General features: G+C 42.9%; 1 protein-coding gene and 1 long non-coding RNA gene across 3 annotated transcripts in view; both read right to left on the bottom strand.

The window, feature by feature from the left end:
- Nucleotides 1-6712, bottom strand: part of LOC119159829 (putative nuclease HARBI1) — a 33174-nt gene extending 26462 nt beyond the window's left edge. The window contains exons 1-4 of the mRNA XM_075880567.1: nt 6122-6712; nt 5485-5699; nt 1409-5373; nt 453-519 (exon numbers count right to left, since the gene is read on the bottom strand). Of these exons, the coding sequence (XP_075736682.1) occupies nt 5055-5373; nt 5485-5699; nt 6122-6712 (1125 nt within the window). The 3' untranslated portion in view covers nt 453-519; nt 1409-5054. The remainder of the gene's footprint in view (nt 1-452; nt 520-1408; nt 5374-5484; nt 5700-6121) is intronic.
- Nucleotides 6713-13674: 6962 nt separating this feature from the next.
- The window catches only part of LOC142777484 (uncharacterized), a 28960-nt gene continuing 18900 nt past the window's right edge, over nt 13675-23734 (bottom strand). For both annotated transcript variants that reach the window (XR_012888131.1, XR_012888132.1), the window contains exons 3-5: nt 17551-17611; nt 14366-14410; nt 13675-13848 (exon numbers count right to left, since the gene is read on the bottom strand). This is a non-coding gene — a long non-coding RNA (uncharacterized LOC142777484). The remainder of the gene's footprint in view (nt 13849-14365; nt 14411-17550; nt 17612-23734) is intronic.

Below are 23734 nucleotides of genomic sequence, written 5' to 3'. Positions count from 1 at the left end.
ACGCTTTGAAAGATGCCAATCATTTCATTTTACAGGCGTGCTCCAGATTTTAAAACGTCACAATCGAATCGTGAACGTCCTTACGAGCACTACACGTGCCACCCTTGTTTTTATTATATCTATCCTTTCCTGTCAAGTACAGCCATTGCAGAGAGTTTCGTTGATTACGTACGAAACCATGACTGGCTTTATTTACCGAACCTGTTACAATCATTCACCGCGCGAAAGTCTTATCATAGATGAATGACAAAAAAAGAAAATGAAACTTTTTCTGGTGAGCATTATGCTGAGGTCAAGAAATCTTTGTGAAAATTGAAATGAAGTTCTCGCTGATGTTCTTTGTCACCCACTGAAAATTCATGCAATTTTAAAACAGTCACCTCATTATAATTGTAAACTTTGGCACATTTACCTCGCTGCATCCCATGCCTACGATCTATTTCCATACTTACACTGCCCGCAACAGTTTTCACCCATGCAGACGAAGCAGATGCACGGACGAGGATACGACGCAAAAACCTGCAAACGCACATACTATTAGCAGGTGGCACTGCTCATTTTATGTCGTGATGTCAGGGTAGAGTACGAACTGGAACTAGCTTTTAAAGGCATGCTTTAATTATGTTTTCAGAGCACACTCGAGCTTACTGGTACATTTCCTAAGGCTTGGCCTATCATTTGACGAGAAAAAAAAACGATAAGTGGAAAATTTCGTGTTACGTAGTAGCTTTTTAAGGGCTTGCTGGTACTCCTGGTAGCGGAAATCAAGTACTATTGATCAAGGATGAAATACTGCCTGTTAGATGGTGCATCACCATCATATGCTCTGGATGAAGGCTATTTGCAATCCTTGGGAACAGGGGGAAGGTCAAAAGTTCCCAGGCCACACTGCCATAAGAACACAGTTGAATCTCAGTAAACGGAAACCTTTTAATGTGGAATTCCTACTAAAATGAAAGAACTATCTCCAATTGGTTTAATACTAACATTCTGCACCTTTGTTCATTTCTCAGTAAAAGAAACTCCTGCTGAATTGAAAATATTCTGCCAGTTGCCAGAGGTTATGTTTAACTAGAGTCTATTGTACACAACACAGTGACCTGCGTGCTTTTGACAGGCCCTTTACTCCCAGTTGACCCCCTACATCTTTGGCTGGTCACATCCTATGTATGCTGAATTAGTCCCTTCGTCAGACTGCCTAGTAGTCAAAATGCATTCAACTACAACGGACCACCAATTATACATGAAACACATAACGTGGACTCGTCAAATCCACTTCATCCTCTTCATGAAATCTGAGATATCAGCCACCCACATACGTCACACCAATGTAATATAAGAAACTAATAGGAAATTGATAGTTTATGAATATAAGTAATAATACACCTATAAATAGGCTGAAACTCACCTGTTAAGCTTTCCTCGAAACCTAGGGCAGCCTGAGCATCAATATCTGAAATGACAGTGCCAATGAGCAAAATTCTAGTAGGTAAATAATAAAAACCCATTACGTAACAGACACCTGATTCAATATTATGCACACATTGATTACACGCTGCCTGTATAAGATCTAAGGAGGAGTAAAAAAAAATATAAGGGTTTCGTTTGTGTTAGGCATACAGGACATGGCATCATTTGAAAAATGCATTACCCATTACTGATACGCATATGCAACAGACTACTGATGTCTAATGATTACTAGTCATAATTGCCATGTTGAAAAGACAAAAAATCAACACAAAATAAAAAAAAATTGCCAAAATTCAGCCAAGTTGAGCCAACACCAATAAAAAATAGTCAAAAAGAGGCGCACATCTGTGAAAACGACTTCCACACTATTATTTACATGTCTAACCCCCGAATGCAGAGAAGTTACTTGGCCGCGTCTTCGACTTGACTTGAGCAAGTCGGCGCGAAGTAAGCAGCGGACTTGAAAACGCTCAAGTCGGCCTTCGCGTTTCATAGATGCTCAGGCTGTCTTGCTTGGTCAAGTCAAGAACGTGCTTCAATACAGAAACACGTTGCTCGCCTGGTAACAAGGCTAATAATGAAGTTGTTCACGTAATGCACGTGTCAAAGGAAAAAAAGTTCGTATATTTCGAAATACATATCTGTTCAAAGTGCTAAAAGCATATTTTTCTTGTTTTACTGCTACCGAACGCCTACGTGATGCCAGCCGCGCCGCGACGCGCAGTGTTGTTTGTGGAAAGCGTCATTTTTAAGCCAGTTTCAGTGGTATCCCGAAAGAGGCGCGTTTCTTTAGGTGTTCATTCATCGTATTTTGCTATCGAATGCAGCGGCACTTCTCTGGGTCGCAAGTGTTAGGAAAGCATAGCGATTTCTCGTCGTACTCGCCTTTCTATTCGCCAATGGACATGCCTGTAGCGGGCTACGTTGTATTTATTCTGTATTTGTATATATTGTATTCACACATATATTTATACAAAAAAAGCAACGCAGTGTACAAAAAAAAACGCAATTACAAAGCCCCTGTTGGTGTGCTGACCCGAAAAAAAAAGCTAAATCAAATCGGAGATGCTAAAAGTTAAACCACATTCATTTAACAGATAAAAAGTGCGGATGAGGATCGCGGTTTTCTACGGTCCTTTTTTTTTCTAAGAGGAAGGGTCATAATAGTAATATTTAAGTAGTTTTCATTTGGTATGTGCATTGTCATTAGAAGGCATTACAGCAGAAATCATATGCGTTATGAATCGAGGGTTTTACATCCCGAAGCCATGATGTTACTATGAGGACCGCCGTATGAGAAAGTCCCAGAAATTTCGATCACCTGGTGTTATTTATCCTGCACAGATATGGGCCAGTATAAGGCCATTATATTTCGCCTCCACCAAAATGAGACCAAATTTTTAGTGAGGTGCAGGGGGGGGGGCACGATCGCGGTCAGCCTCAGGATGCCTGCTGGAAGCTTTGTCAAGAACAATGAAAAGGGCACAGGCCTTCGAGGTGAACGAAGAATTCATTTGCCCTTTTGCAATGCATAGCTACGAGGAAATCCGGAGAAAAGCTTCGTGTTTCTACCCAAAAACTCGTTGTGGTCAGGGGAGAAACCACGAGAAAGAGCAGCTTTTTTTGTGAAGTTTTTGTAGCTTTGTGCTGCAGATGGATGTCTGGCGTTTTTTGCAACCCCACACGGCTGCACGAAACGAGAAACAAAATTCCTGGAATGCATGCTAGGAAATGACTTTTGGGGAAAGCAAGGCCCACCGCGTCACTTTTCTGAGCGACATCGTCGAGTCAAGGAGGAAAAACTACTCACTCCGAGATGTCGCAGCAAAGTATACTATCGTCCCAAGAGACCTGCACGCAAAGCGGCACCGCGCTTCACCGAAGACGAGAAGACTGTGCTTATCGCTCTCGTGGGAGAGTTCAAGCACATCATCGAGTGCAAAAATACTGATGTTGCGTCGATATCAAAAAAAAATGAAACATGGAAAGAGATTGCTAAGCGCTTCAATTCCAACCACGGAATCACCCAGCGCGACCACGTCCAGCTCAAGAAATGCTGGAACAACCTGAAACAAAAATGGAAAGAGGAAGCTGCAAGAGAGAAGCGAGAGCGCCACAAAACTGGTAAGCGAAACATAATATGCATGGCTGGATCACTTTTGATCTTCAACATGTTTTGTATTCGGTAGAAATGTAAGCACTGAGTGCAAATAGTCATGACCATTACATTTTGCAGTGCATGGCGAAAAAAAGAAATACTCAAAATGACATTTTCCTCAAAGAACTGCCTTGAAGTTGGCATATAACATGCATATTCAGTGCAAACACTTTTTGAGAACTTTATTAGGATGAATTTGTGGACAACTGACGCATTTCGTTTCTTTAGGGAAAATGCGTATAGCGCGCTCATGTTTGTTCTTCGCAATGTTTTGCTAATGTTTTTTCTTTGAGTTGAACCAGGTAAACTACATTACACTCAACTCAGGGGAGAGGAACATTGGAACCGCAGAGTTTTTTTTTTTTACAAGATGTTTATGAAAACTTGCTTCATTCTGCGATGAAACTTTATTTCTGATTAGGAGGGGGATCTGCACCTTCGGCCATGGCTCCTGTCTACGAATTGGTTGGATCCATAGCTTCCCACATGGCGACAAGGGTGGAAAACGCCTTTGATTCGGATGCCACAGGGTACCAGCCCCCCGTCGCAAGTCTGCCTGTGGTGAGGCTGCTGCAGCCTATGACTGATAGTCGAAATGAAGCGGACTTTGATTGCCAAGGTATGGTGTGTTGCATTTTAAAGCGTAATGATGGTCTCAAAAATTTAACGATTTGTATTTCCCAGAAATGCCTCTTCTTTACATGTTGTGGTGTACAGGTGTTTGCGTTATAGACAATGCTCCACTAGTACCATTATGCCATCTTTTCTTTATTGCAGACGATCTGTGGCAAGGTGCCAACCCTGTAGAGCCGTCACAGCTGCCAACAGGCACAGATGCCGACGAGGACAGCAGGTGCACTTCTATAGCACAGCCTGATGCAGAAGCAAACATTTCTGTGGAAGGTTGTGCAAACAGCCACCAAGCCACCACTGCTGCTGAAAGCAGCACTCCTGCAGAAACTGTTGCTGCTGAAACATACAGGACACCCAGGGGCCGGATGGCTGTTTTGGAAAAAACACTGGCCGCAGAAAATGCGTTTCGTGCAGAACTACAGGAAGAAGAGCACGCAATGCGTATCCGGCTTATGCAAGAGGACCACAATTACAAGATGCGGGAACGGGAAGACAGACGAAAGTTCGAAAATCAAGTGCGAGATCTCGAGCTTTCAAAGCTCAAAAATGAGCTTGAAAAGCAAGAACTTCAAATCGACATACTGAAGATAGAAAAAGAATTAAAGAAAGAACAGCCCCGCAGGCTGCAATGCAACGTGCCTCATTTATGAATAAATGATGGGATAGCTCATAAAATGATGAAAGCATGTCAGTGTATATTTATTTTCATGCATGGTTGATAAACATATTAGCGTGCACAGCAGCCATAAAAAGAGTTTGTATGGCCGAGTGTCGAAATTTATGCAGTGTTTGACTATGTGAAGCTCTTGCGTATGAGCAGGTCCCGTGCTTGATTTCCTGAACGGCTGTCGGTGAGGCGATCAACAGGTGGCAGGTGCACTGTTCTGGTTGCCACTGTACTGATAGGGGAAGGCTGCGGAACCCTTTGAGCGGGTGGCTCTGGTTCCCTTAATAAGCAGGCCAAGTTGTGGAGTGCAGCACAAGCTGTGATTATGTGCACGATGTTTTTGGCCTTAAGCTGCATTCCCATGTCCAGGCAAGGGAAACGCCTCTTCCACACGCCGAACGCCCTCTCAACGACGTTCCGAGTCTTTATTTGGGCTTTTTGGTACCTGGGCGAATGAAGGAATATTGGGCATCACTCCACAAGCAACTAGATTCAATGTCACACCACAAAAACGTGCTCCGTCTTTTTGTCACCATGCACTGACACGTGAACTAACCTTCCCTTGGGTGTGTCCGTGGGGCCTGGTTCTGAAAACGGTGTAAATAAATATGGCTGGCATGCGTATCCAGCGTCGCCCAACAGCACTCCGGGCACCCGGTTTTCTTCGTACAGCACGCGCAAGCGGGAGTTGTCAAAAATTCTGCTGTCATGAACAGAGCCGGGCCAGCCGGAAACAATGTCGAAAAACTGGAGTCCTGGTCCAGCCACAGCCTGCAGCAGCATACAAATAATCATAAACAGGACATTGTACAGCGCCTTTCACTTTGTGGGTTCGGTATAAAGTACATGCACAGCAGAAATGAATGTTGTTGCACAGAGTCATGGTCGGTCAGGGTGTATTTTGATGACAAGATACAAACAGTACTGTTCCTTCGAAAATATTCACGAAGCCTGCCTTCCAGAGCAAAAACTCGAGTTCAGCAAAACACAGCACGAAGGCGCGAGTGCCGGGCCCCTCGAATAACAGCTGCATTATTTTTTCGCTTTACTTATTTCGCTAATGCATGGAAACAATGGCTAAACACAAGGACGTTGTTTACTGTATGGAAAAAAAAGTTTACGACCCGAGTAGTAATTGAAAAAAAAAACGAACCAACTAAACTGTTCAGAGACTTCAAAATTCCATTGCTTACCTGCACATTGAAGGAGAAATAGCCTTTGCGGTTGCGAAACACTTCAGCATTTTCACCGCCGGGGCTTTTAGTCCGCACGTGCGTGCAGTCTATGTATCCCGTCACTCCAGGGAATTCGGCCACTTCATAGAAGTCCCGCATAACTTGTTGAAACTCCGCCGGCTGAGGAAAGCGCACCAGTATGGAATACAAGTGCTTTGCTATCAGCATGGTCACTTTTCCGACTGCGCGGCACACTGTAGACTGCGGAATGCAGACGAGGTCCCCGGTCACTGTTTGAAACGTCCCAGCGCCGTAAAATCTCAGCGCCATCAACAGCTGCAGCATGGGTGGCACAGGCTGACCTCCATTGTCCCCGCTTTCTTGGAGCGGCAGCATAGACAGCAGCTGCCGCACGGTGTGCTTCGTGAACCGGTAGCGAGCGTGGAATTGTTCCTCGTCATAGAGCTCCAAAGGATTTCCTCGGTCACGAAGGGCGGGCCGTGGAATCTTCGGCAGGTAATGGGTCTCCGAAAACACAACATCCATGGCGTGGCACGCGAACTCAAAAGCGGCCACCCTCTGCGCGACGTCCATTCGGGAGGCGGCCATGTTGGAATGACGCATGAAGTCGCTTTCAAGCTAGCCCCGCAGCTGACTTGAAACTTGTCCTGACTTCGACCGAGCCAAGTCGCCTTCAAGTCGTCCGCAAGTTCGAGAACGATTTATGGTGACCAGCAAGACTGTCTTGAGTCAAGAACGAGTCAAGTACGAGTCAAGTAACATCTCTGCATTCGGGGGTAAGAAGCGTATCCGTAAAAACGTAAATATACACTGTATTCAGTGCTGACTTGAACAATCGAATATCCGATCTCTCATGTCAATGAGTGCACAGAGGCATGGGTCTGGATCACTGCCGATTCCTCTTCCCTTGAAATCATGTTTTAAAGCTGACTTCAGCATTGAGTAATCAGTAAAACAAGACCACATACAGTCATTCTCAGCAAACAGCCACTGAAACGTTTTTTTTTCTTTCTGTATTTGTGTGTGCGAGGCCTGCTTCACTAAGAAGTTGTAAATGTGTAGTTTTCATATTTCTTGTAATAATCAACCGTTTACCCTTACCCCTGTTTAGGCCACTGCAACCTGCCATTTTTATTCAAAGTGCTAAATTCTATTTTTGGAGCTAGAAGCACAGTTTGACTACAGCGTTTTGTCGCCATACTCGAACACTACAGGCTGCGACCTCACCAGATTTTGATAATTATGCTCAAGCTGAGGGGCGAGAAAATAGCCAAAAAAGAGTCAAGTAGACAATTTTCCTTCCACCACTTCCACCACCGGCCTAAAAAAAGGTAGCCGAATTGGCTCAAAGTAGCCAAACTTGGCAACCCTGTCTCTTCTCAAGGAGTCCTCAATGCGAACAAGCAGAATTCAAAAGAACGACATGTTTTCAAGACATTTGCAGCCATGTTGCAGGGCAAGGAACAGCACAGCTTTAGAAGTAATGAAACTGCTTCTTATGCCAGCAAGTTCTGGAAAGCTTCAGCAGTAACAAGTTGTGAAGGCATACACTCAAACCTCATTATAACGAGGGTTGTATTTTACATGAAAATAGGTTCACTATAACCAAACATTTGTTATAAAAGTATACTCTACCACTAGATCAATTGCAAGACTGTTCACTTACTTTGTTATAACCGATACTTCATTATACTGCGGTCCTCTAAATTTAGGTTTGAGTGTGATTCCACGGTCGCTGAATAAAGAAGGTGAGGCCTATTCCGTGCCGCGGAAGCAGCATCCCGGACTTGGTTCACCTCACTCCCTCTCCGACGTCAACACTACCTCCAGGAGAAACTCTATCACACGCATTGCTACGCGTGACAGTAGGCCGTAAATAACGCATTTCCTGAGAGCATGTCACAAGTTCTATTTTGAATCGTTATTAGAAGTACCTATTGCAACACATATGTGAATAGTTTGCCCTAGGAGAGCCAATCTTTAGTAGAGTAGGCCTTAATACCCCCCATGAATACTGCCCGTGTGACTCACTTGAAATAAAAAAGGTCACTGATTCCGTTCATAAAGAGGCAATCGCCACCCAGTTTCCAAGAGCTGATATGTTGGCCCACCAAAAAACATCGCAAAAGCACGTACAATTCAAATGTAGTTTTTTTTAGCTCACCAACAATGCCGACTGAGGCCCAAAGACATAGTTAAAACATAAAGTTTGCAACACAAACAAAAAGTATTCTTACTAAAAGCATCAGACATACTTCCATACTCAGCAGGTATCAATTACAAATCACAAAATCACTGAGAGAGTATTTAAAACCACGGGAACAAACTTACCACGCTACAAATGCAATTTCATGCATAACTACGAGCTGCGCAAAAACTTACAGAGGATTTGAATATTCACCACATGTGTGTATTCTACTATTCTTCAAACATATGTCGAATATTTCTCTGCATCGAAACAATGAAACCAACTTTAACTCGGAGCATTGTTCCGGCGAAAATCTTCAAAACAGTAATTTCGTGGCAGCATCACTAGAATCTTCAATATCAACTGACCGCACTACACAACTGACTTGAACTGCTCAAAGATCCCAACTTCTTGGCTGAGTTCACCAAACCGTCCTCCCCTCCATCACCTTTAGTTTGAATCCTTCCCGGTTTTTCCAACATTTCAAGTAATTGCACGGTGACATGGCGATAGCCAGGGGAAGGTGCTTCCCCTCGCCGGTTTGTCTGCAAAAACGGCTGCCCCCAAAAGAGGCCCCGCTTCGATGTCTCGACTTCTCCCGATCTGTGTGGGCTGTCACATGTGTATAGAGAAAGGGCATGCCCTGGGCGCCTTTTGATGCTTGTTCTTTTGTTTCGTTGTGCGCGCCCAGGAAGGGAACAGTTGGCACAATGATCTGATGCTGTCGTCTGGAGGCGGTGGCAGCGACAGCCCTCGCATGTGGTAAAAATAAGTGCTCTGTTATGAATAATACACACCAAAATATGCTTCTTGACATTGTAGATCCCAGGGGAATATGTTGTACTTCTCCGTAGCATCTTTTGTCGTGTTTGATATGCTCAGCGGCACACAACAGCTTTGCGGCGTCACACCACTGAAAAACAAGTCTGCCACACACGCGCACACCAAGGAATCGTACTTGAGCACAGGAAACATGAGGCAACCTACCCCCCCTCACAATTACAAATAAAGAATGAAAAGGCACACGAACGCGCACAAATATTCACGCAATCCCTCTGTAATGTAAAGTATCGTCCGCTTTATTGGGTGGAGCCTCAGCGCCCTCACCAAAAAAGCGGCCGCAACTGTCAACTCGGCATAGACGCGCTCAATCATTGACTGCGACGCTACAGGCCACGCCCTCTTTTTTTCTAGCGGACATGGTAATTATTTCCAAATAAGTGAAGTCAACTTCTTTATGTCTTATGTGAAGAGGCTACTTACATATGTCACCATTACAGTAAGCGATCTATTTGCGATCTACCTATTGAGATCTACCATAACTTTGCCACTCACCAGCATCAGATACACTAAAGCGTTCCTTCAGGTATGTGCTTGAACTCATCGAAGGTGCCTCCTATAAAGCACAAAGTGAATGTGAAATTATGCCACAAGTCTATCCAATATCACTGAAAATACACCCATTATTTTGCCCTTAGCACAATGCAAAAGAGATGAGCTTTTCTCAATGTTGAATTTCAATGTTACATTTAGAAAGAAAGCTAGAAAGAAACTACAAGCTGATGCTGCATAATTCACAGATTTAGATATTTTTTAAATGCATGCACTATTGAGCAACTGTTTGTGACTGCCATATCATGTTACAGCAAATCTAGTTGCTAACAGTAATGTTGGATTTCATGTAAGTGTTTGAGTCAAAATTATGCTATGTCCCCAACTGCAAACATCATTACATGCATTACTTTGTCATAAATTTTGGCATTACAATCCACCAGTACTGTACTCGCGCTGATATATCCATTATTCAGAAAAGCAGTCAGCCAGCTATTTCATAAAAGCAACAAGAACATCAATCGACCTGGATTTCCTTATTACCACTTTGCCAAGCATTTTTATGGCTGCGACCAGCTTCAAACAGCTGATGATACAATACAACAGGAGAGGGGATAAAAGGCAAGATGTAGACGTGTGCTGTACTCCACCATACCTGTCCACCCTTTGTGTGCTATGCTAATCTTCCCAGAATACCACACAGCCAGATCACTCGCACTATTTTAATTATTTGGCCCAGCTAGTACATGCTTGCTCTCCACTACTAAACAATGCTGTTCCCCAAGCGTTCTTCCGCATCCTTTATCGTGGTGAATGAATAAACTCTGAGCAAAAACAAAAACACACAACTGCAAACTAGACAACAAACTTGCATGAATAGCTGTCAGCAAGCTTAACACGAATACTCAAAATACATGACGATAGTTATAGCACGAGAATAGATCGACGACAAAGAGACAAGAAGGACACTAAAGACACGAGTGTTAACTTCCAACTGAGTTTATTGTGCATATGTTTTCATGCTCTGCGCAATGAGCTCATTGGAAGTTAGTGCTCGTGTCCTTCAGGTCCTTCTTATGTTTTCGCGCTCTGCGCAATAAGCTCAGTTGGAAGTTAGCGCTCGTGTCCTTTTTGTCTCTTTGTCGTCGTTCTGTTTTCGCGCTATGAGTACCGTCATACCATACCAACTAGCCCAAGCTACCACACTCCAAATACAGTACAGACCGCTCATAACGTAGGTAGCGGGAGTCGCTAATATCCGCACTGTAAGCGGAAATTAGCGACCCCCGCATTGAGCAAGCAGCCTCGCGTGTCAGAGGATTGAAGCATGCAATGCATGGTGCTTACGTTTTAAATTTTTGAATGTTAAAAAAATAGTGGTGTCTAAAGACACACGTTGCCAATGAAATGAACACGAAAAGGGGGGGAGGGAGTTAAACAAGAGAAAGTACCATCGCGAAAATTCGCCGATTGCTTCTCAAACCACCTCGATTATGCGCAGTACACATAATGTGGAATCACGTCTGGAACTTCACGCTTTGAAAGATGCCAATCATTCCATTTTACAGGCTTGCTCCAGATTTTATAACGTCACAATCGAATCGCGATTGTCCTTACGAGCACTACACGTACCACCCTGGTTTTATTATATCTATCCTTTCCTACAAGTACAGCCATTGCAAAGAGTTTGGTTGATTACGTAGCAAACCATGACTGGATTTATTTACCGAACCTGTTACAATCATTCACCGTGCGAAATTCTTATCATAGATGAATGACAAAAAAAGAAAATGAAACTTTTCTGGCGAGCATTATGCTGAGGTTAACAAATCTTCGTGAAAATTAAAATGAAGTTCTCGCTGGTGTTCTTTGTAACCCACTGAAAATTTATGCAATTTTAAATCAATAACCTCATTATATTTGTAAACTTTGGCACAGTTACCTCGCTGCATCCGATGCCTACAATGTATTTCCATACTTACACTGCTCACTTAGACCCGATATGCAAACTTTTAGTGTGCATCATCACTTCGTAAAGATCAAGCCGTAAAGTACAAAGTATATGTGTGAAGGTACAAAAGTAGAAAGTATAAATGTACAAAGTATATGTGAAACAAAAATTCCTGCTGTTTACTTTAGGACATGTAAGGTCTCGGATAACAAGAGTTATACTTTTATTCAGTTTGCGTATTCGCCGTGGCAAAGCGTATATGCAGCTTCAGCAATGCTAAACATCTTATAACTCATGTGTAGTCAATATCTTTAGGCTCAGAGATCATGTACTTTTTTTTTCTGCACACAGCGCAAACACTGAGATGTACCCTACCGCAGGTGATCGCCTCAAATGCGTTTTTACCTTGACTGAAATGTCGAATCATGAAGTTCCGTCCGCGACCTGTTACTGCCACCAACCCACAATGAGTGGTAATGTTTTTGCAAACAAGGCGCATCGTTATTCATGCAACCCCCTTCCCCCCCCCTACACAAACAACCAATATTCTCAGTTTCACCGTCCTTGAAGGTGAACCAATATTGTCGATGCATTTCAATGCATACGCATGCAATAATAAACCCTGCGCATTTTCAAAGACAATGCTGCTGTTCCTTGCAGAGGCCGCTACATGTGTTTGCTTCTCCAAGATAAACAAGCAGCCAAGGAGGCAAATATTTCATCACGCAGTTTACTTCACTCTTAGTTGTTCTTTGTCCCATACCACAGCTAGTCTTGCAACCTAAAATGAACTTTAAGCTTCAAAAACAAAGAAAAAACTTGCCCCAAGCATCGCACCACTGTACCACGCTGAGGCACTAGCGGCATCGTACATGCGCCGGTGACATCCCGCGGTGATGCACCCCAGTAGAAATATATTGTTGTTAGGATACATATCTTCCATACAATGTACTAGTTCTAGTCGACAACTGAATATCTAAGGCATTGTGCTTCCACGACTGCAACTGCTCAGTATTTGGGTTCGAGTACAACATACACATGACTCAGCTAGCTAAAGGGTACTGACATCTTTTTTCTCAGGCAAGTTTACTCGGCCATACAGATCTCCGATATACAAAGACGGCTCTCAGCGAGTGAGACGCTTAGTAAACGCTGATAAAATACTTTATTATAATATAGAGTCAAACTTCTCGCAGCTCTCCTATCGAAATCAACGCTAACTTGATGTCAGACTACAGTACTACTAAACCCGGTGACTTCACGCAGTAGTCTGCCTAGTTGAGATGGTGTCAAGCTCCAAAATACAGAAAATGGCAGCTTGCACGTCGCCTTCTCGATCGCCTGCTCGCGCCTTGTGATCGTGCCATTGCTGTCATACAGCGTACCTGTGAAGCGAACTAGCAGAGTCTGGAATAGTGTATGTGAACACGAATACAAAATATACGCTCATCCGAGGGTAACAAAATCCTTTGATTTTGAATTTCTCGTCATGGCACTATTATAAATAAGTCTTGCGTGAACAAGTTTCTCATAAATAAGCCTTGCGCCAATGAAAAAAGGGACAATAGGTGGGTGTTCTACCGATTTCCATTCGATCCAGCACTGAGACTAGCGTGGGTCGACTTCGTTTTTCGCGGCCCAGGCGGACACTGAACGCCAACCAAGCGGAGCTTACTCTTTTCACTGCACTTCATTCCGGATGAGTACATGCGCAAAATGCCGTTGCTGACAGACTTCAGATTGTCGATGAAGAGCAAAGGGGCAACTGAGATGCCATCTCCTTGTTGTGCCCCTTTCCCGCAACAGTTTTCACCCATGCAGACGAAGCAGATGCACGGACGAGGATATGACGCAAAAACCATCAAAAACACATACTAGCAGGTGGCAGGGAGCAGGTGACATAATAGCAGGTGGCACTGCTCATTTTATGTCGTGATGTCAGGGTAGAGTAGGAACTGGAACTAGCTTTTAAAGGCATGTTTTAATTACTTTTTCAAAGCACAATCAAGCTTACTCGTACATCTCCTAAGGGTTGTCTTACCATTTGACGAGAAAAAAAACGATACGTGGAAACTTTCGTGTTACGTAGTAGCTTTTTAAGGGCTTGCTGGTACTCCTGGTAGCGGAAATCAAGTACTATTGATCAAGGATGAAATACTGCCTGTTGGATGGTGCATCACCATCATATGCTCTGGATGAAGGCCATTCGCAATCCTTGGGAACAGGGGGAGGGTCAAAAGTTCCCAGGCCACACTGCGAAAAGAATACAGTTGAATCTCAGTAAACGGAAACCTTTTAACTTAGAATTGCTGATAAAATGAAAGAACTATCTCCAATTGATTTATAACTAACATTCTGCACCCTTGTTCATTTCTCAGTAAACAAAACTGTTGAATTGAAGATATTCTGCCAGTTCCTACAGGTTTTGTTTAACTAGAGTCTATTGTACACAGCACAGAGACCTGGGTGCTTTTGACAGGCCCTGTACTCCCAGTTGGCCCCCTACAGCTTTTGCTGGTCACATGTAATGTATGCTGAATTTGTCCCTTCGTCAGGCTGCCTAGTAGTCAAAATGCATTCAACTACAAAGGACCACCAATTATACATGAAACACAATACGTGGACACATCAAATCCACTTCATCCTCTTCATGAAATCTAAGATATCAGCCACCCACATATGTCACACCAACGTAATATAAGAAACTAATAGGAAATTGATAGTTTATGAATATAATAAATAACACACCTATAGATAGGCTGAAACTCACCTGCGGAGCTTTCCTCGAAACCTAGGGCAGCCTGAGCATCAATATCTGAAATGACAGTACCAATGAGCAAAATTCTAGTAGGTAAATAATAAAAACACATTACATAACAGACACCTGATTGCATATTATGCACACTTTGATTACACGCTGCCTGTATAACATCTAAAGAATAGTAAAAAAATATAAGGGTTTCGTTTGTGTTAGGCATACAGTACATGGCAGCATTTGAAAAATGCATTACCCATTACTGATACGCCTACATGCAACAGACTACTGATGTCAAATGATTGCTAGTCATAATTGCCATGTTGAAAAGACAAAAAATCAACACAAAATAAGAAAAACTAGCCAAAATGCAGCCAACTTGAGCCAACAGCAGTAAATATAGTGAAAAGTAGGCGCACATCTGTGAAAACGACTTCCACACTATTATTTACATGTCTGAAAAGCGTATCCGTGAAAACGTAAATATACACTGCATTCAGTGCTCACTTGAACAATCGAATATCCGATCTCTCATGTCAATGAGTGCACAGAGCCATAGGTGTGGATTGCTGTCGATTCCTGTTCCCTTGAAATCGTGGTTTAAAGCTGACTTCAGCAATGAGTAATCAGTAAACAAGACCACATACAATCGTTCTCAGGAAACAGCCACTCAAACGTTTTTTTCTTTCTGTATTTGTGTTTCCGAGGCCTGCTTCACGAAGAGGTTGTAAATGTGTAGTTTTCATATTTAATGTAATAATCAACCGTTTACCCTTACCCCTGTTTAGGCCACTGCAACCTGCCATTTTTATTCAAAGTGCAAAATTCTATTTTTGGAGCTAGAAGCACAGTTTGACTACAGCGTTTTACCACCGTACTCGAACACTACAGGCTGCGACGTCACCATATATTGATAATTACGCTCAAGCTGAGGGGCGAGAAAGTAGCCAAAAAGGAGTCAAGTAGGCAATTTTCTTTCCACCACCGGCGTAAAAAAGGTAGCCAAATTGGGGCATAGTAGCCAAACTTGGCAACCCTGTCTCTTCTCGAGGAGTTCTCAATGCGAACAAGCAGAATTCAGTAGAATGACATGTTTTCAAGACATTTTCAGCCTTGTTGCAGGGCAAAAAACAGCACAGCATTGGAAGTAATGAAACTGCTTTTTATGCTAGCAAGTTCTGGAAAGCTTCAGCAGTAACAAGTTGTTAAGGCATACACTCAAACGATATTATAACGAGGGTTGTATTTTACATGAAAATAGGTTCATTATAACCAAAAATTTCTTACAAAATTATACTCAACCACTAGGTCTAGTGCAAGACTGTTCACTTACTTTGTTATAACCGATACTTCATTATATTCCGCTCCTCTAAATTGAGGTTTGAGTGTGATTCCACGGTCGCTGAATAAAAAAGGTGAGGCCTGTTCCGTGCCGCTGCAGCGGCATCCCGGACTTGGTTCACCTCACTCCCTCTCCGACGTCAATCTTCCCCCAGGAGAAACTCTATCACACGCATTGCTAAGCGTGACAGTAGGCCGTAAATAACGCAATTCCTGAGAGCACGTCACAAGTTCTATTTTGAATCGTTATTAGAAGTACCTATTGCAACACATATGTGAATAGTTTGCCCTAGGAGAGCCAATCTTTAGTAGAGTAGGCCTTAATACCCCCCATGAATACTGCCCGTGTGACTCACTTGAAATGAAAAAGGTCACTGATTCCGTTCATAGAGAGGCAATCACCACCCAGTTTCCAAGACCTGATATGTTGGCCCACCGAAAAATATCAGAAAAGCACGTACAATTCAAATGTAGGTTCTTTTAGCTCACCAACAATGCCGGCTGTGGCCAAAAGACATAGTTAAAACCAAAACTTTGCAACACAAACAAAAAGTATTCTTGATATAGGCATCAGACATACTTCCATACTAGGCAGGTATCAATTACAAATCACCAAATCACTGTGATGGTATTTAAAACCATGGGAACAAACTTACCACGCTACAAATGCAATTTCATGCATATCTACAAGCTGCGCAAAAACACACAGAGGTCTTGAATATTCACCGCACGTGTGTATTCCACAATTCTTCAAACATTTCTCGAATAATTCTCTGCATCGGAACAATGAAACAAACTCTAAGTCGGAGCGTTGTTCCGGCGAAAATCTTCAAAACAGTAATTCCATGGCAGCATCACTAGTTTATTCAATATCAACTGACCGCACTACACAACTCACTTGAACTGCTCAAAGATCGCAACTTCTTGGCTGAGTTCACCAACCGTCCTCCCCTCCATCACCTTTAGTTTGGATCCTTCCCAGTTTTTCCAACATTTCAATTAATTGCACGGTGACATGGCGATAGCCAGGGGAAGGTGCTTCCCCTCGCCGGTTTGTCTGCAAAAACGGCTGCCCCCAAAAGAGGCCCCGCTTCGATGTCTCGACTTCTCCCGATCTGTGTGGGCTGTCACATGTGTATAGAGAAAGGGCATGCCCTGTGCGCCTTTTGATGCTTGTTCTTTTGTTTCGTTGTGCGCGCCCAGGAAGGGAACAGTTGGCACAATGATCTGATGCTGTCGTCTGGAGGCGGTGGCAGCGACAGCCCTCGCATGTGGTAAAAATAAGTGCTCTGTTATGAATAATACACACCAAATTATGCTTCTTGACATTGTAGATCCCAGGGGATTATGTTGTACTTCTCCTTAGCATCTTTTGTCGTGTTCGATATGCTCAGCGGCACACAACAGCTTTGCGGCGTCACACCACTGAAAAACAAGTCTGCCACACACGCGCACACCAAGGAATCGTACTTGAGCCCAGGAACCATGAAGCAACCCCCCCCCCTCCACACACACACACGATCATATACAAATAAAGAATAAAAAGCAAAGAGACACGCACAAATATTCACGCAATCCCACTGTAATGCAAAGTATTGTCCAATTTATTGGGTGGAGCCTCAGCGCCCTCACCAAAAAAGCAGCCGCAACTGTCAACTCGGCATAGACGCGCTCAATCATTGACCGCGACGCTACAGGCCACGCCCTCTTTTTTCTAGCGGACGTGGTAATTATTTCCAAATTAGTGAAGCCAACTTCTTTATGTCTTATGCAAAGAGGCTACTTACATATGTCGCCATTACAGTAAGCGATCTATTTGGGATCTACCTATTGGGATCTACCACAACTTTGCCACTCACCAGCATCAGATACAACAAAGCGTTCCTTCAGGTATGTGCTTGAACTCATCGAAGGTGCCTCCTATAAAGCACAAAGTGAATGTGAAATTATGCCACAAGTCTATCCAATATCACTGAAAATACACCCATTATTTTGCCCTTAGCACAATGCAAAAGAGATGAGCTTTTCTCAATGTTGAATTTCAATGTTACATTTAGAAAGAAAGCTAGAAAGAAACTACAAGCTGATGCTGCATAATTCACAGATTTAATTATTTTTTAAATGCATGCACTATTGAGCAACTGTTTGTGACTGCCATATCATGTTACAGCAAATCTGGTCGCTAACAGTAATGTTGGATCTCATGTAAGGATTTGAGTCAAAATTATGCTATGTCCCCGACTGCAAACGCTGCAAATATCATTACATGCATTACTTTCCCATAAATTTTTGCATTACAATCCACCAGTACTGTACTCTCGCTGATATATCCATTATTCAGAAAAGCAGTCAGCCAGCTATTTCATAAAAGCAACAAGAACATAAATTGACCTGGCTTTCCTTATTACCACTTTTCCAAGCATTTTTATGGCTGCCACCAGCTTCAAATCGCTGATGATACAGCACAACAGGAGAGGAAATAAAAGGCAAGATGTAGACGTGTGCTGTACTCCACCATACTTGTTCACCTTTTGTCTGCTATGCTAATCTCCCCAGAATACCACACAGCCAGATCACTCGCACTATTTCCATTATTTGGCCCAGCTAGTACATGCTTGCTCTCCACTACTAAACAATGCTGTTCCCCAAACGTTCTTACGCATCCTTTATCGTGGTGAATGAATAAACTCTGAGCAAAAACAAAAACACACAACTGCAAACTAGACAACACACTTGCATGAATAGCTGTCAGCAAGCTTAACACGAATACTCAAAATACATGACGATAGTTATAGCACGAGAATAGATCGACGACAAAGAGACAAGAAGGACACTAAAGACACGAGTGTTAACTTCCAACTGAGTTTATTGTGCATATGTTTTCATGCTCTGCGCAATGAGCTCATTGCAAGTTAGTGCTCGTGTCCTTCATGTCCTTCTTATGTTTTCGCGCTCTGCGCAATAAGCTCAGTTGGAAGTTAGTGCTCGTGTCCTTCTTGTCTCTTTGTCGTCGTTCTGTTCTCGCGCTAAGAGTACCGTCATACCATACCTACTAGCCCAAGCTGCCCAACTGCAAATACAGTATAGACCGCTCATAACGTAGGTAGCGGGAGTCGCGAATATCCGCACTGTAAGCGATACCACATTAAGCAAGCAGCCTTGCGTGTCAGAGGATTGAAGCATGCAATGCGTGGTGCTTACGTTTTAAATTTTTGAATGTTAAAAAAATAGTGGTGTCTAAAGACACGCGTTGCCAATGAATTGAACACGAAAAGGGGAGGGGGAGTTTAGGAAGAGAAAGTACCATCGCGAAAATTCGCCGATTGCTTCTCAAACCACCTCGATTATGCGCAGTACACATAATGTCGAATCACGTCCGGGACTTCACGCTATGAAAGATGCCAATCATTCCATTTTACAGGCGTGCTCCAGATTTTAAAACGTCACAATCGAATCGCGAACGTCCTTACGAGCACTACACGTGCCACTTTCGTTTTTATTATATCTATCCTTTCCTGTCAAGTACAGCCATTGCAAAGAGTTTCGTTGATTATGTACGAAACCATGACTGGCTTTATTTACCGAACCTGTTACAATCATTCACCGCACAAAATTCTTATCATAGATGAATGACAAAAAAAGAAAATGAACATTTTTCTGGCGAGCATTATGCTGAGGTTAAGAAATCTTCGTGAAAACTGAAATGAAGTTCTCGCTGATGTTCTTTGTAACCCACTGAAAATTCATGCAATTTAAATCAATAACCTCATTATAATTGTAAACTTTGGTACAGTTATCTCGCTGCATCCGATGCCTACAATGTATTTCCATACTTACACTGCTCACTTAGACCCGATATGCAAACTTTTAGTGCGCATCATCACTTCATAAAGATCAAGCCGTAAAGTACAAAGTATATGTGTGAAGGTACAAAAGTACAAAGTATAAATGTACAGAGTATATGTGAAACAAAAATTCCTGCTGTTTACTTCAAGACATGTAAGGTCTCGGATAATAAGAGTTATACTTTTATTCAGTTTGCGTATTCGCCGTGGCAAAGCGTATATGCAGCTTCAGCAATGCTAAACATCTTATAACTCATGTGTAGTCAATATCTTTAAGCCCGGAGATCATGTACTTTTTTTTCTGCACACAGCGCAAACACTGAGATGTACCCTCCCGCAGGTGATCGCGTCAAATGCATTTTTACCTTGACTGAAATGTCGAGTCATGAAGTTCCGTCCGCGACCTGTTAGTGCCACCAACCCACAATGAGTGGTAATGTTTTTGGAAACAAGGCACATCGTTATTCATGCAAGCCCCTTCCCCCCCCCCCCCCTACACACACAACCAATATTCTCAGTTTCACTGTCCTTGAAGGTGAACCAATATTGTCGATGCATTTCAATGCATACTGCATGCAATATTAAACACGGCGCATTTTCAAAGAAAATGCTGCTGTCCGTCGCAGAGGCCACTACATGTGTTTGCTTCTCCAAGATAAACAAGCAGCCAGCGAGCGAAATATTTCGTCACGTAGTTTACTAGTTTACTTCACTCTTAGTTGTTCTTTGACCCATACCACAGCTAATCTTGCCACTTAAAATGAACTTTAAGCTTCAAAAACAAAGAAAAAACTTGCCCCAAGCATCGCACCACTGTACCACGCTGAGGCACTAGCGGCATCGTACATGCGCCGGTGACATCCCGCGGTGATGCACCCTGGTAGAGATATATTGTTGTTACGATACATATCTTCCATACAATGTACTAGTTCTAGTCGACAGCTGAATATCTAAGACATTGTGCTTCCACGACTACAACTGCTCAGTATTAAGGTTCGGGTACAACATACACATAACTCAGCTAGGTAAAGGGTACTGACATCTTTTTTCTCAGGCAAGTTTACTCGGCCACACAGATCTCCGATATACAAAGACGACTCTTAGCCAGTGAGATACTTAGTAAACGCTGATAAGATACTTTATTATATTATAGAGTCAAATTTCTCGCAGCTCTCCTATCGAAATCAACGCTAACTTGATGTCAGACTACAGTACTACTAAACCCGGTGACCTCACGTAGTAGTCTGCCTAGTTGAGATGGCGTCAAGCTCCAAAATACAGAAAATGGCAGCTTGCACGTCGCCTTCTCGATCGCCTGCTCGCGCCTTGTGATCGTGCCATTGCTGTCATACAGCGTACCTGTGAAGCGAACTAGCAGAGTCTGGAATAGTGTATGTGAACACGAATACAAAATATACGCTCATCCAAGGGTAACAAAATCCTTTGATTTTGAATTTCTCGTCATGGCACTAGTGTAAATAAGTCTTGCGTGAACAAGTTTTTCATGAATAAGCCTTGCGCCAGTGAAACAAGGGACAATAGGTGCAAGTTCTACCGATTCCCATTCGATCCAGCACTAACACAAGCGTGGGTCGTCTTCGTTTTTCGCGGCCCAGGAGGACACTGAACGCCAACCAAGCGGAGCTTACTCTGTTCACTGCACTTCATTCCGGAAGAGTACATGCGCAACATGCCGTTGCTGACTGGAGGGAAGAATAGAGCGCGTAGAAAAGGCTCTGATAGGACAAAACAAAAAGCTTGTCGATTACGAAGATCGTTCAAGAAGGAATAATTTGGTCGTATTCGGCATACCGGAAGGACCAGACGAAAACAGAGAAATTCTGGAAGACAAAGTTGTTTCTAAAGTTTTCCAAGACACCCTAAAGGTCACAGTTACTTCCGTGGAGCGCATTCATAGAATTGGACGGGTGAATGAACAACGCCCAAGGCCGGTCATTGTGCGGTTGTACAATTACAACGAAACACTTTTGCTTTTCAAGAAGTGTAGCATACTAAAAGATTCGGGTGTATCAATATCTCACGACTACTCGCAAGCATTACTTCAGCTACGAAAAAAGCTCTGGAAAACAGTAAAGGACAACAGAAGTCAGGGTGATAAGGCGTACTTAGTTTATGATAAGCTTTACATCAATGATGACGTCTACGTATGGGACGAGCATCAAAACCCTAGGAAACTGTTGCGCAGCGCTGCGCGCTCAGAAGATTGACATCACAATGACGAGCAGACCTTAGCGCACAAGCGGCTTCTTTTGATAAACCTCAATGCACAGAGCCTGCGGAAGAAACAAGAACAGTTTGAACATGTTCTGCTATCCTATGACCCTCACATAGCCGTAATTTCAGAAACCTGGTTGCACCCTGACGATCGAGATAGTTGCGTGTTTCCGCCTTCATATACGTGCTATCGTAAGGATCGCAAAACAAGGGGCGGTGGCACTGCAGTTCTTGTCAAAAGTGGTGTGCCGTCATATCAATTGCCCGAGATTGATGTCGACCACGAAAGTGTGCTTTGCAGGTGTGAATTTTTAGGAAACCAAATCATCGTCATAGGTCTGTACAGACCACCCAATGCTGAGCCAGATTTCTTGTTAAAACTTTACGACAAGCTAGATCAGTATCGCAACCAAATTCTTTTAGTTGTTGGGGATTTCAATCTGCCTTGTATTAATTGGGAAACGCTAAAGTTCAGCCCAACAGACATACCGAATTCTGAAATTTTTCTGGACATGCTCTTGGCGTTTAATCTGACCCAAACCGTTTTACTTCCCACTCGGGTGACAAGCTGTACGTCTTCGATTCTAGATCTCATCTTGTGCTCCTCAACTATAACTGGCATTACCACCGATATTTGTGAGGGAATTTCAGATCATAAATTGGTATACTTTACGTCATTGCTCCCACGTCAATCCAACCCACCCCAATACAAACCTATTACCATAAAGCAGTACACATCTGCAGATGATGTAAATATAACTAATTATCTCGAGGAAGCCATTGTTTTGTTTGATGATAGTGATGACAGCAATACATTATGGACAAAGTTCAAAGCGCACTCTCATTTCTGTATCCAGCATTTTATTCCAGATAAAGTGAAAAAAGTTGGTAGGACGAATCCGTGGATAAATAGAGAAATAATTCATGTGAAGCGCAAATTAAAACGCTTGCGGAAACGTTCCAATGCTGCTCAAGCAGACATTTTTGATTTACAGGCTACATTAAAGTCCAATTTAGCTGCTTCTAGGGATCACTACTTTAATGTGACACTCAATCGTTTTGTATCCGAAAGTCCCTCTAAATTTTGGCAATTTTTATCGAATAAGGGTGGCACGAGGCTTGATCAAATCGCCAAGGGTGATCGGGTACTTACTGATCCAAGAGAAGTGGCGGAGGTGTTTAACGAGTATTTCCAAAGTGTGTTTTCAACGTCAGATCATTCAAACGGGGCTGTTTGTGAAAATGGTGATTGTGGTGTCATTCAGATTTCTTTGGAAGGTGTCACAAAATTGCTTTTGCGATTGGATCCGAAAAAATCGACAGGCCCTGACGATATCCCTTCCGTATTTCTCAGACGCTATGCTACACTGTTAGCCAGGTTCCTTGTAGACATTTTGCAGAAATCCGTTTCGTCTGGTGCGATACCTGATGATTGGCGTATTGCACGTGTGACTCCTGTGTATAAGAAGGGTAACCGTCTCAATTTTTGTAACTATCGGCCCATCTCTCTCACCTGTCATTGTTGTAAACTGCTGGAACATATTATTGCAAAATACCCCAATAACTTTCTTCAATCCCAAATTATTCTCACTGAGCACCAACACGGTTTCCGACGAGGTCTTTCTACTACTACGCAGTTATTAACTACAATTAATGAATTTGCGAAGGCTCTAGATGCTGGTAGCCAGGTTGACGTGATCTTTTTTGACCTCTCGAAGGCGTTCAACAAAGTTCCCCATAAAAAATTATTAAATAAACTGAAGTCAATTGGCGTTCCTTCAGATATAACAAATTGGGTCACATCTTACCTACTAAACCGTAAACAATACGTAGAGATTGAGGGTTCGCGCTTGCGTTTCTTAGACGTTTTTTCCGGAGTACCGCAGGGGTCCGTACTCGGTCCTGTTTTATTTAACATTTATAATAATGATTTGGCTCAAGCAATAGATACCAGCGTATCAGT

This window comes from Rhipicephalus microplus, chromosome X (genome assembly GCF_043290135.1).
Source record: "Rhipicephalus microplus isolate Deutch F79 chromosome X, USDA_Rmic, whole genome shotgun sequence".
NCBI classification, from domain to species: domain Eukaryota; kingdom Metazoa; phylum Arthropoda; class Arachnida; order Ixodida; family Ixodidae; genus Rhipicephalus; species Rhipicephalus microplus.
The sequence above is the reverse complement of the archived record's forward strand: the minus strand, read 5'-3'. Positions and strand labels throughout refer to the sequence as shown.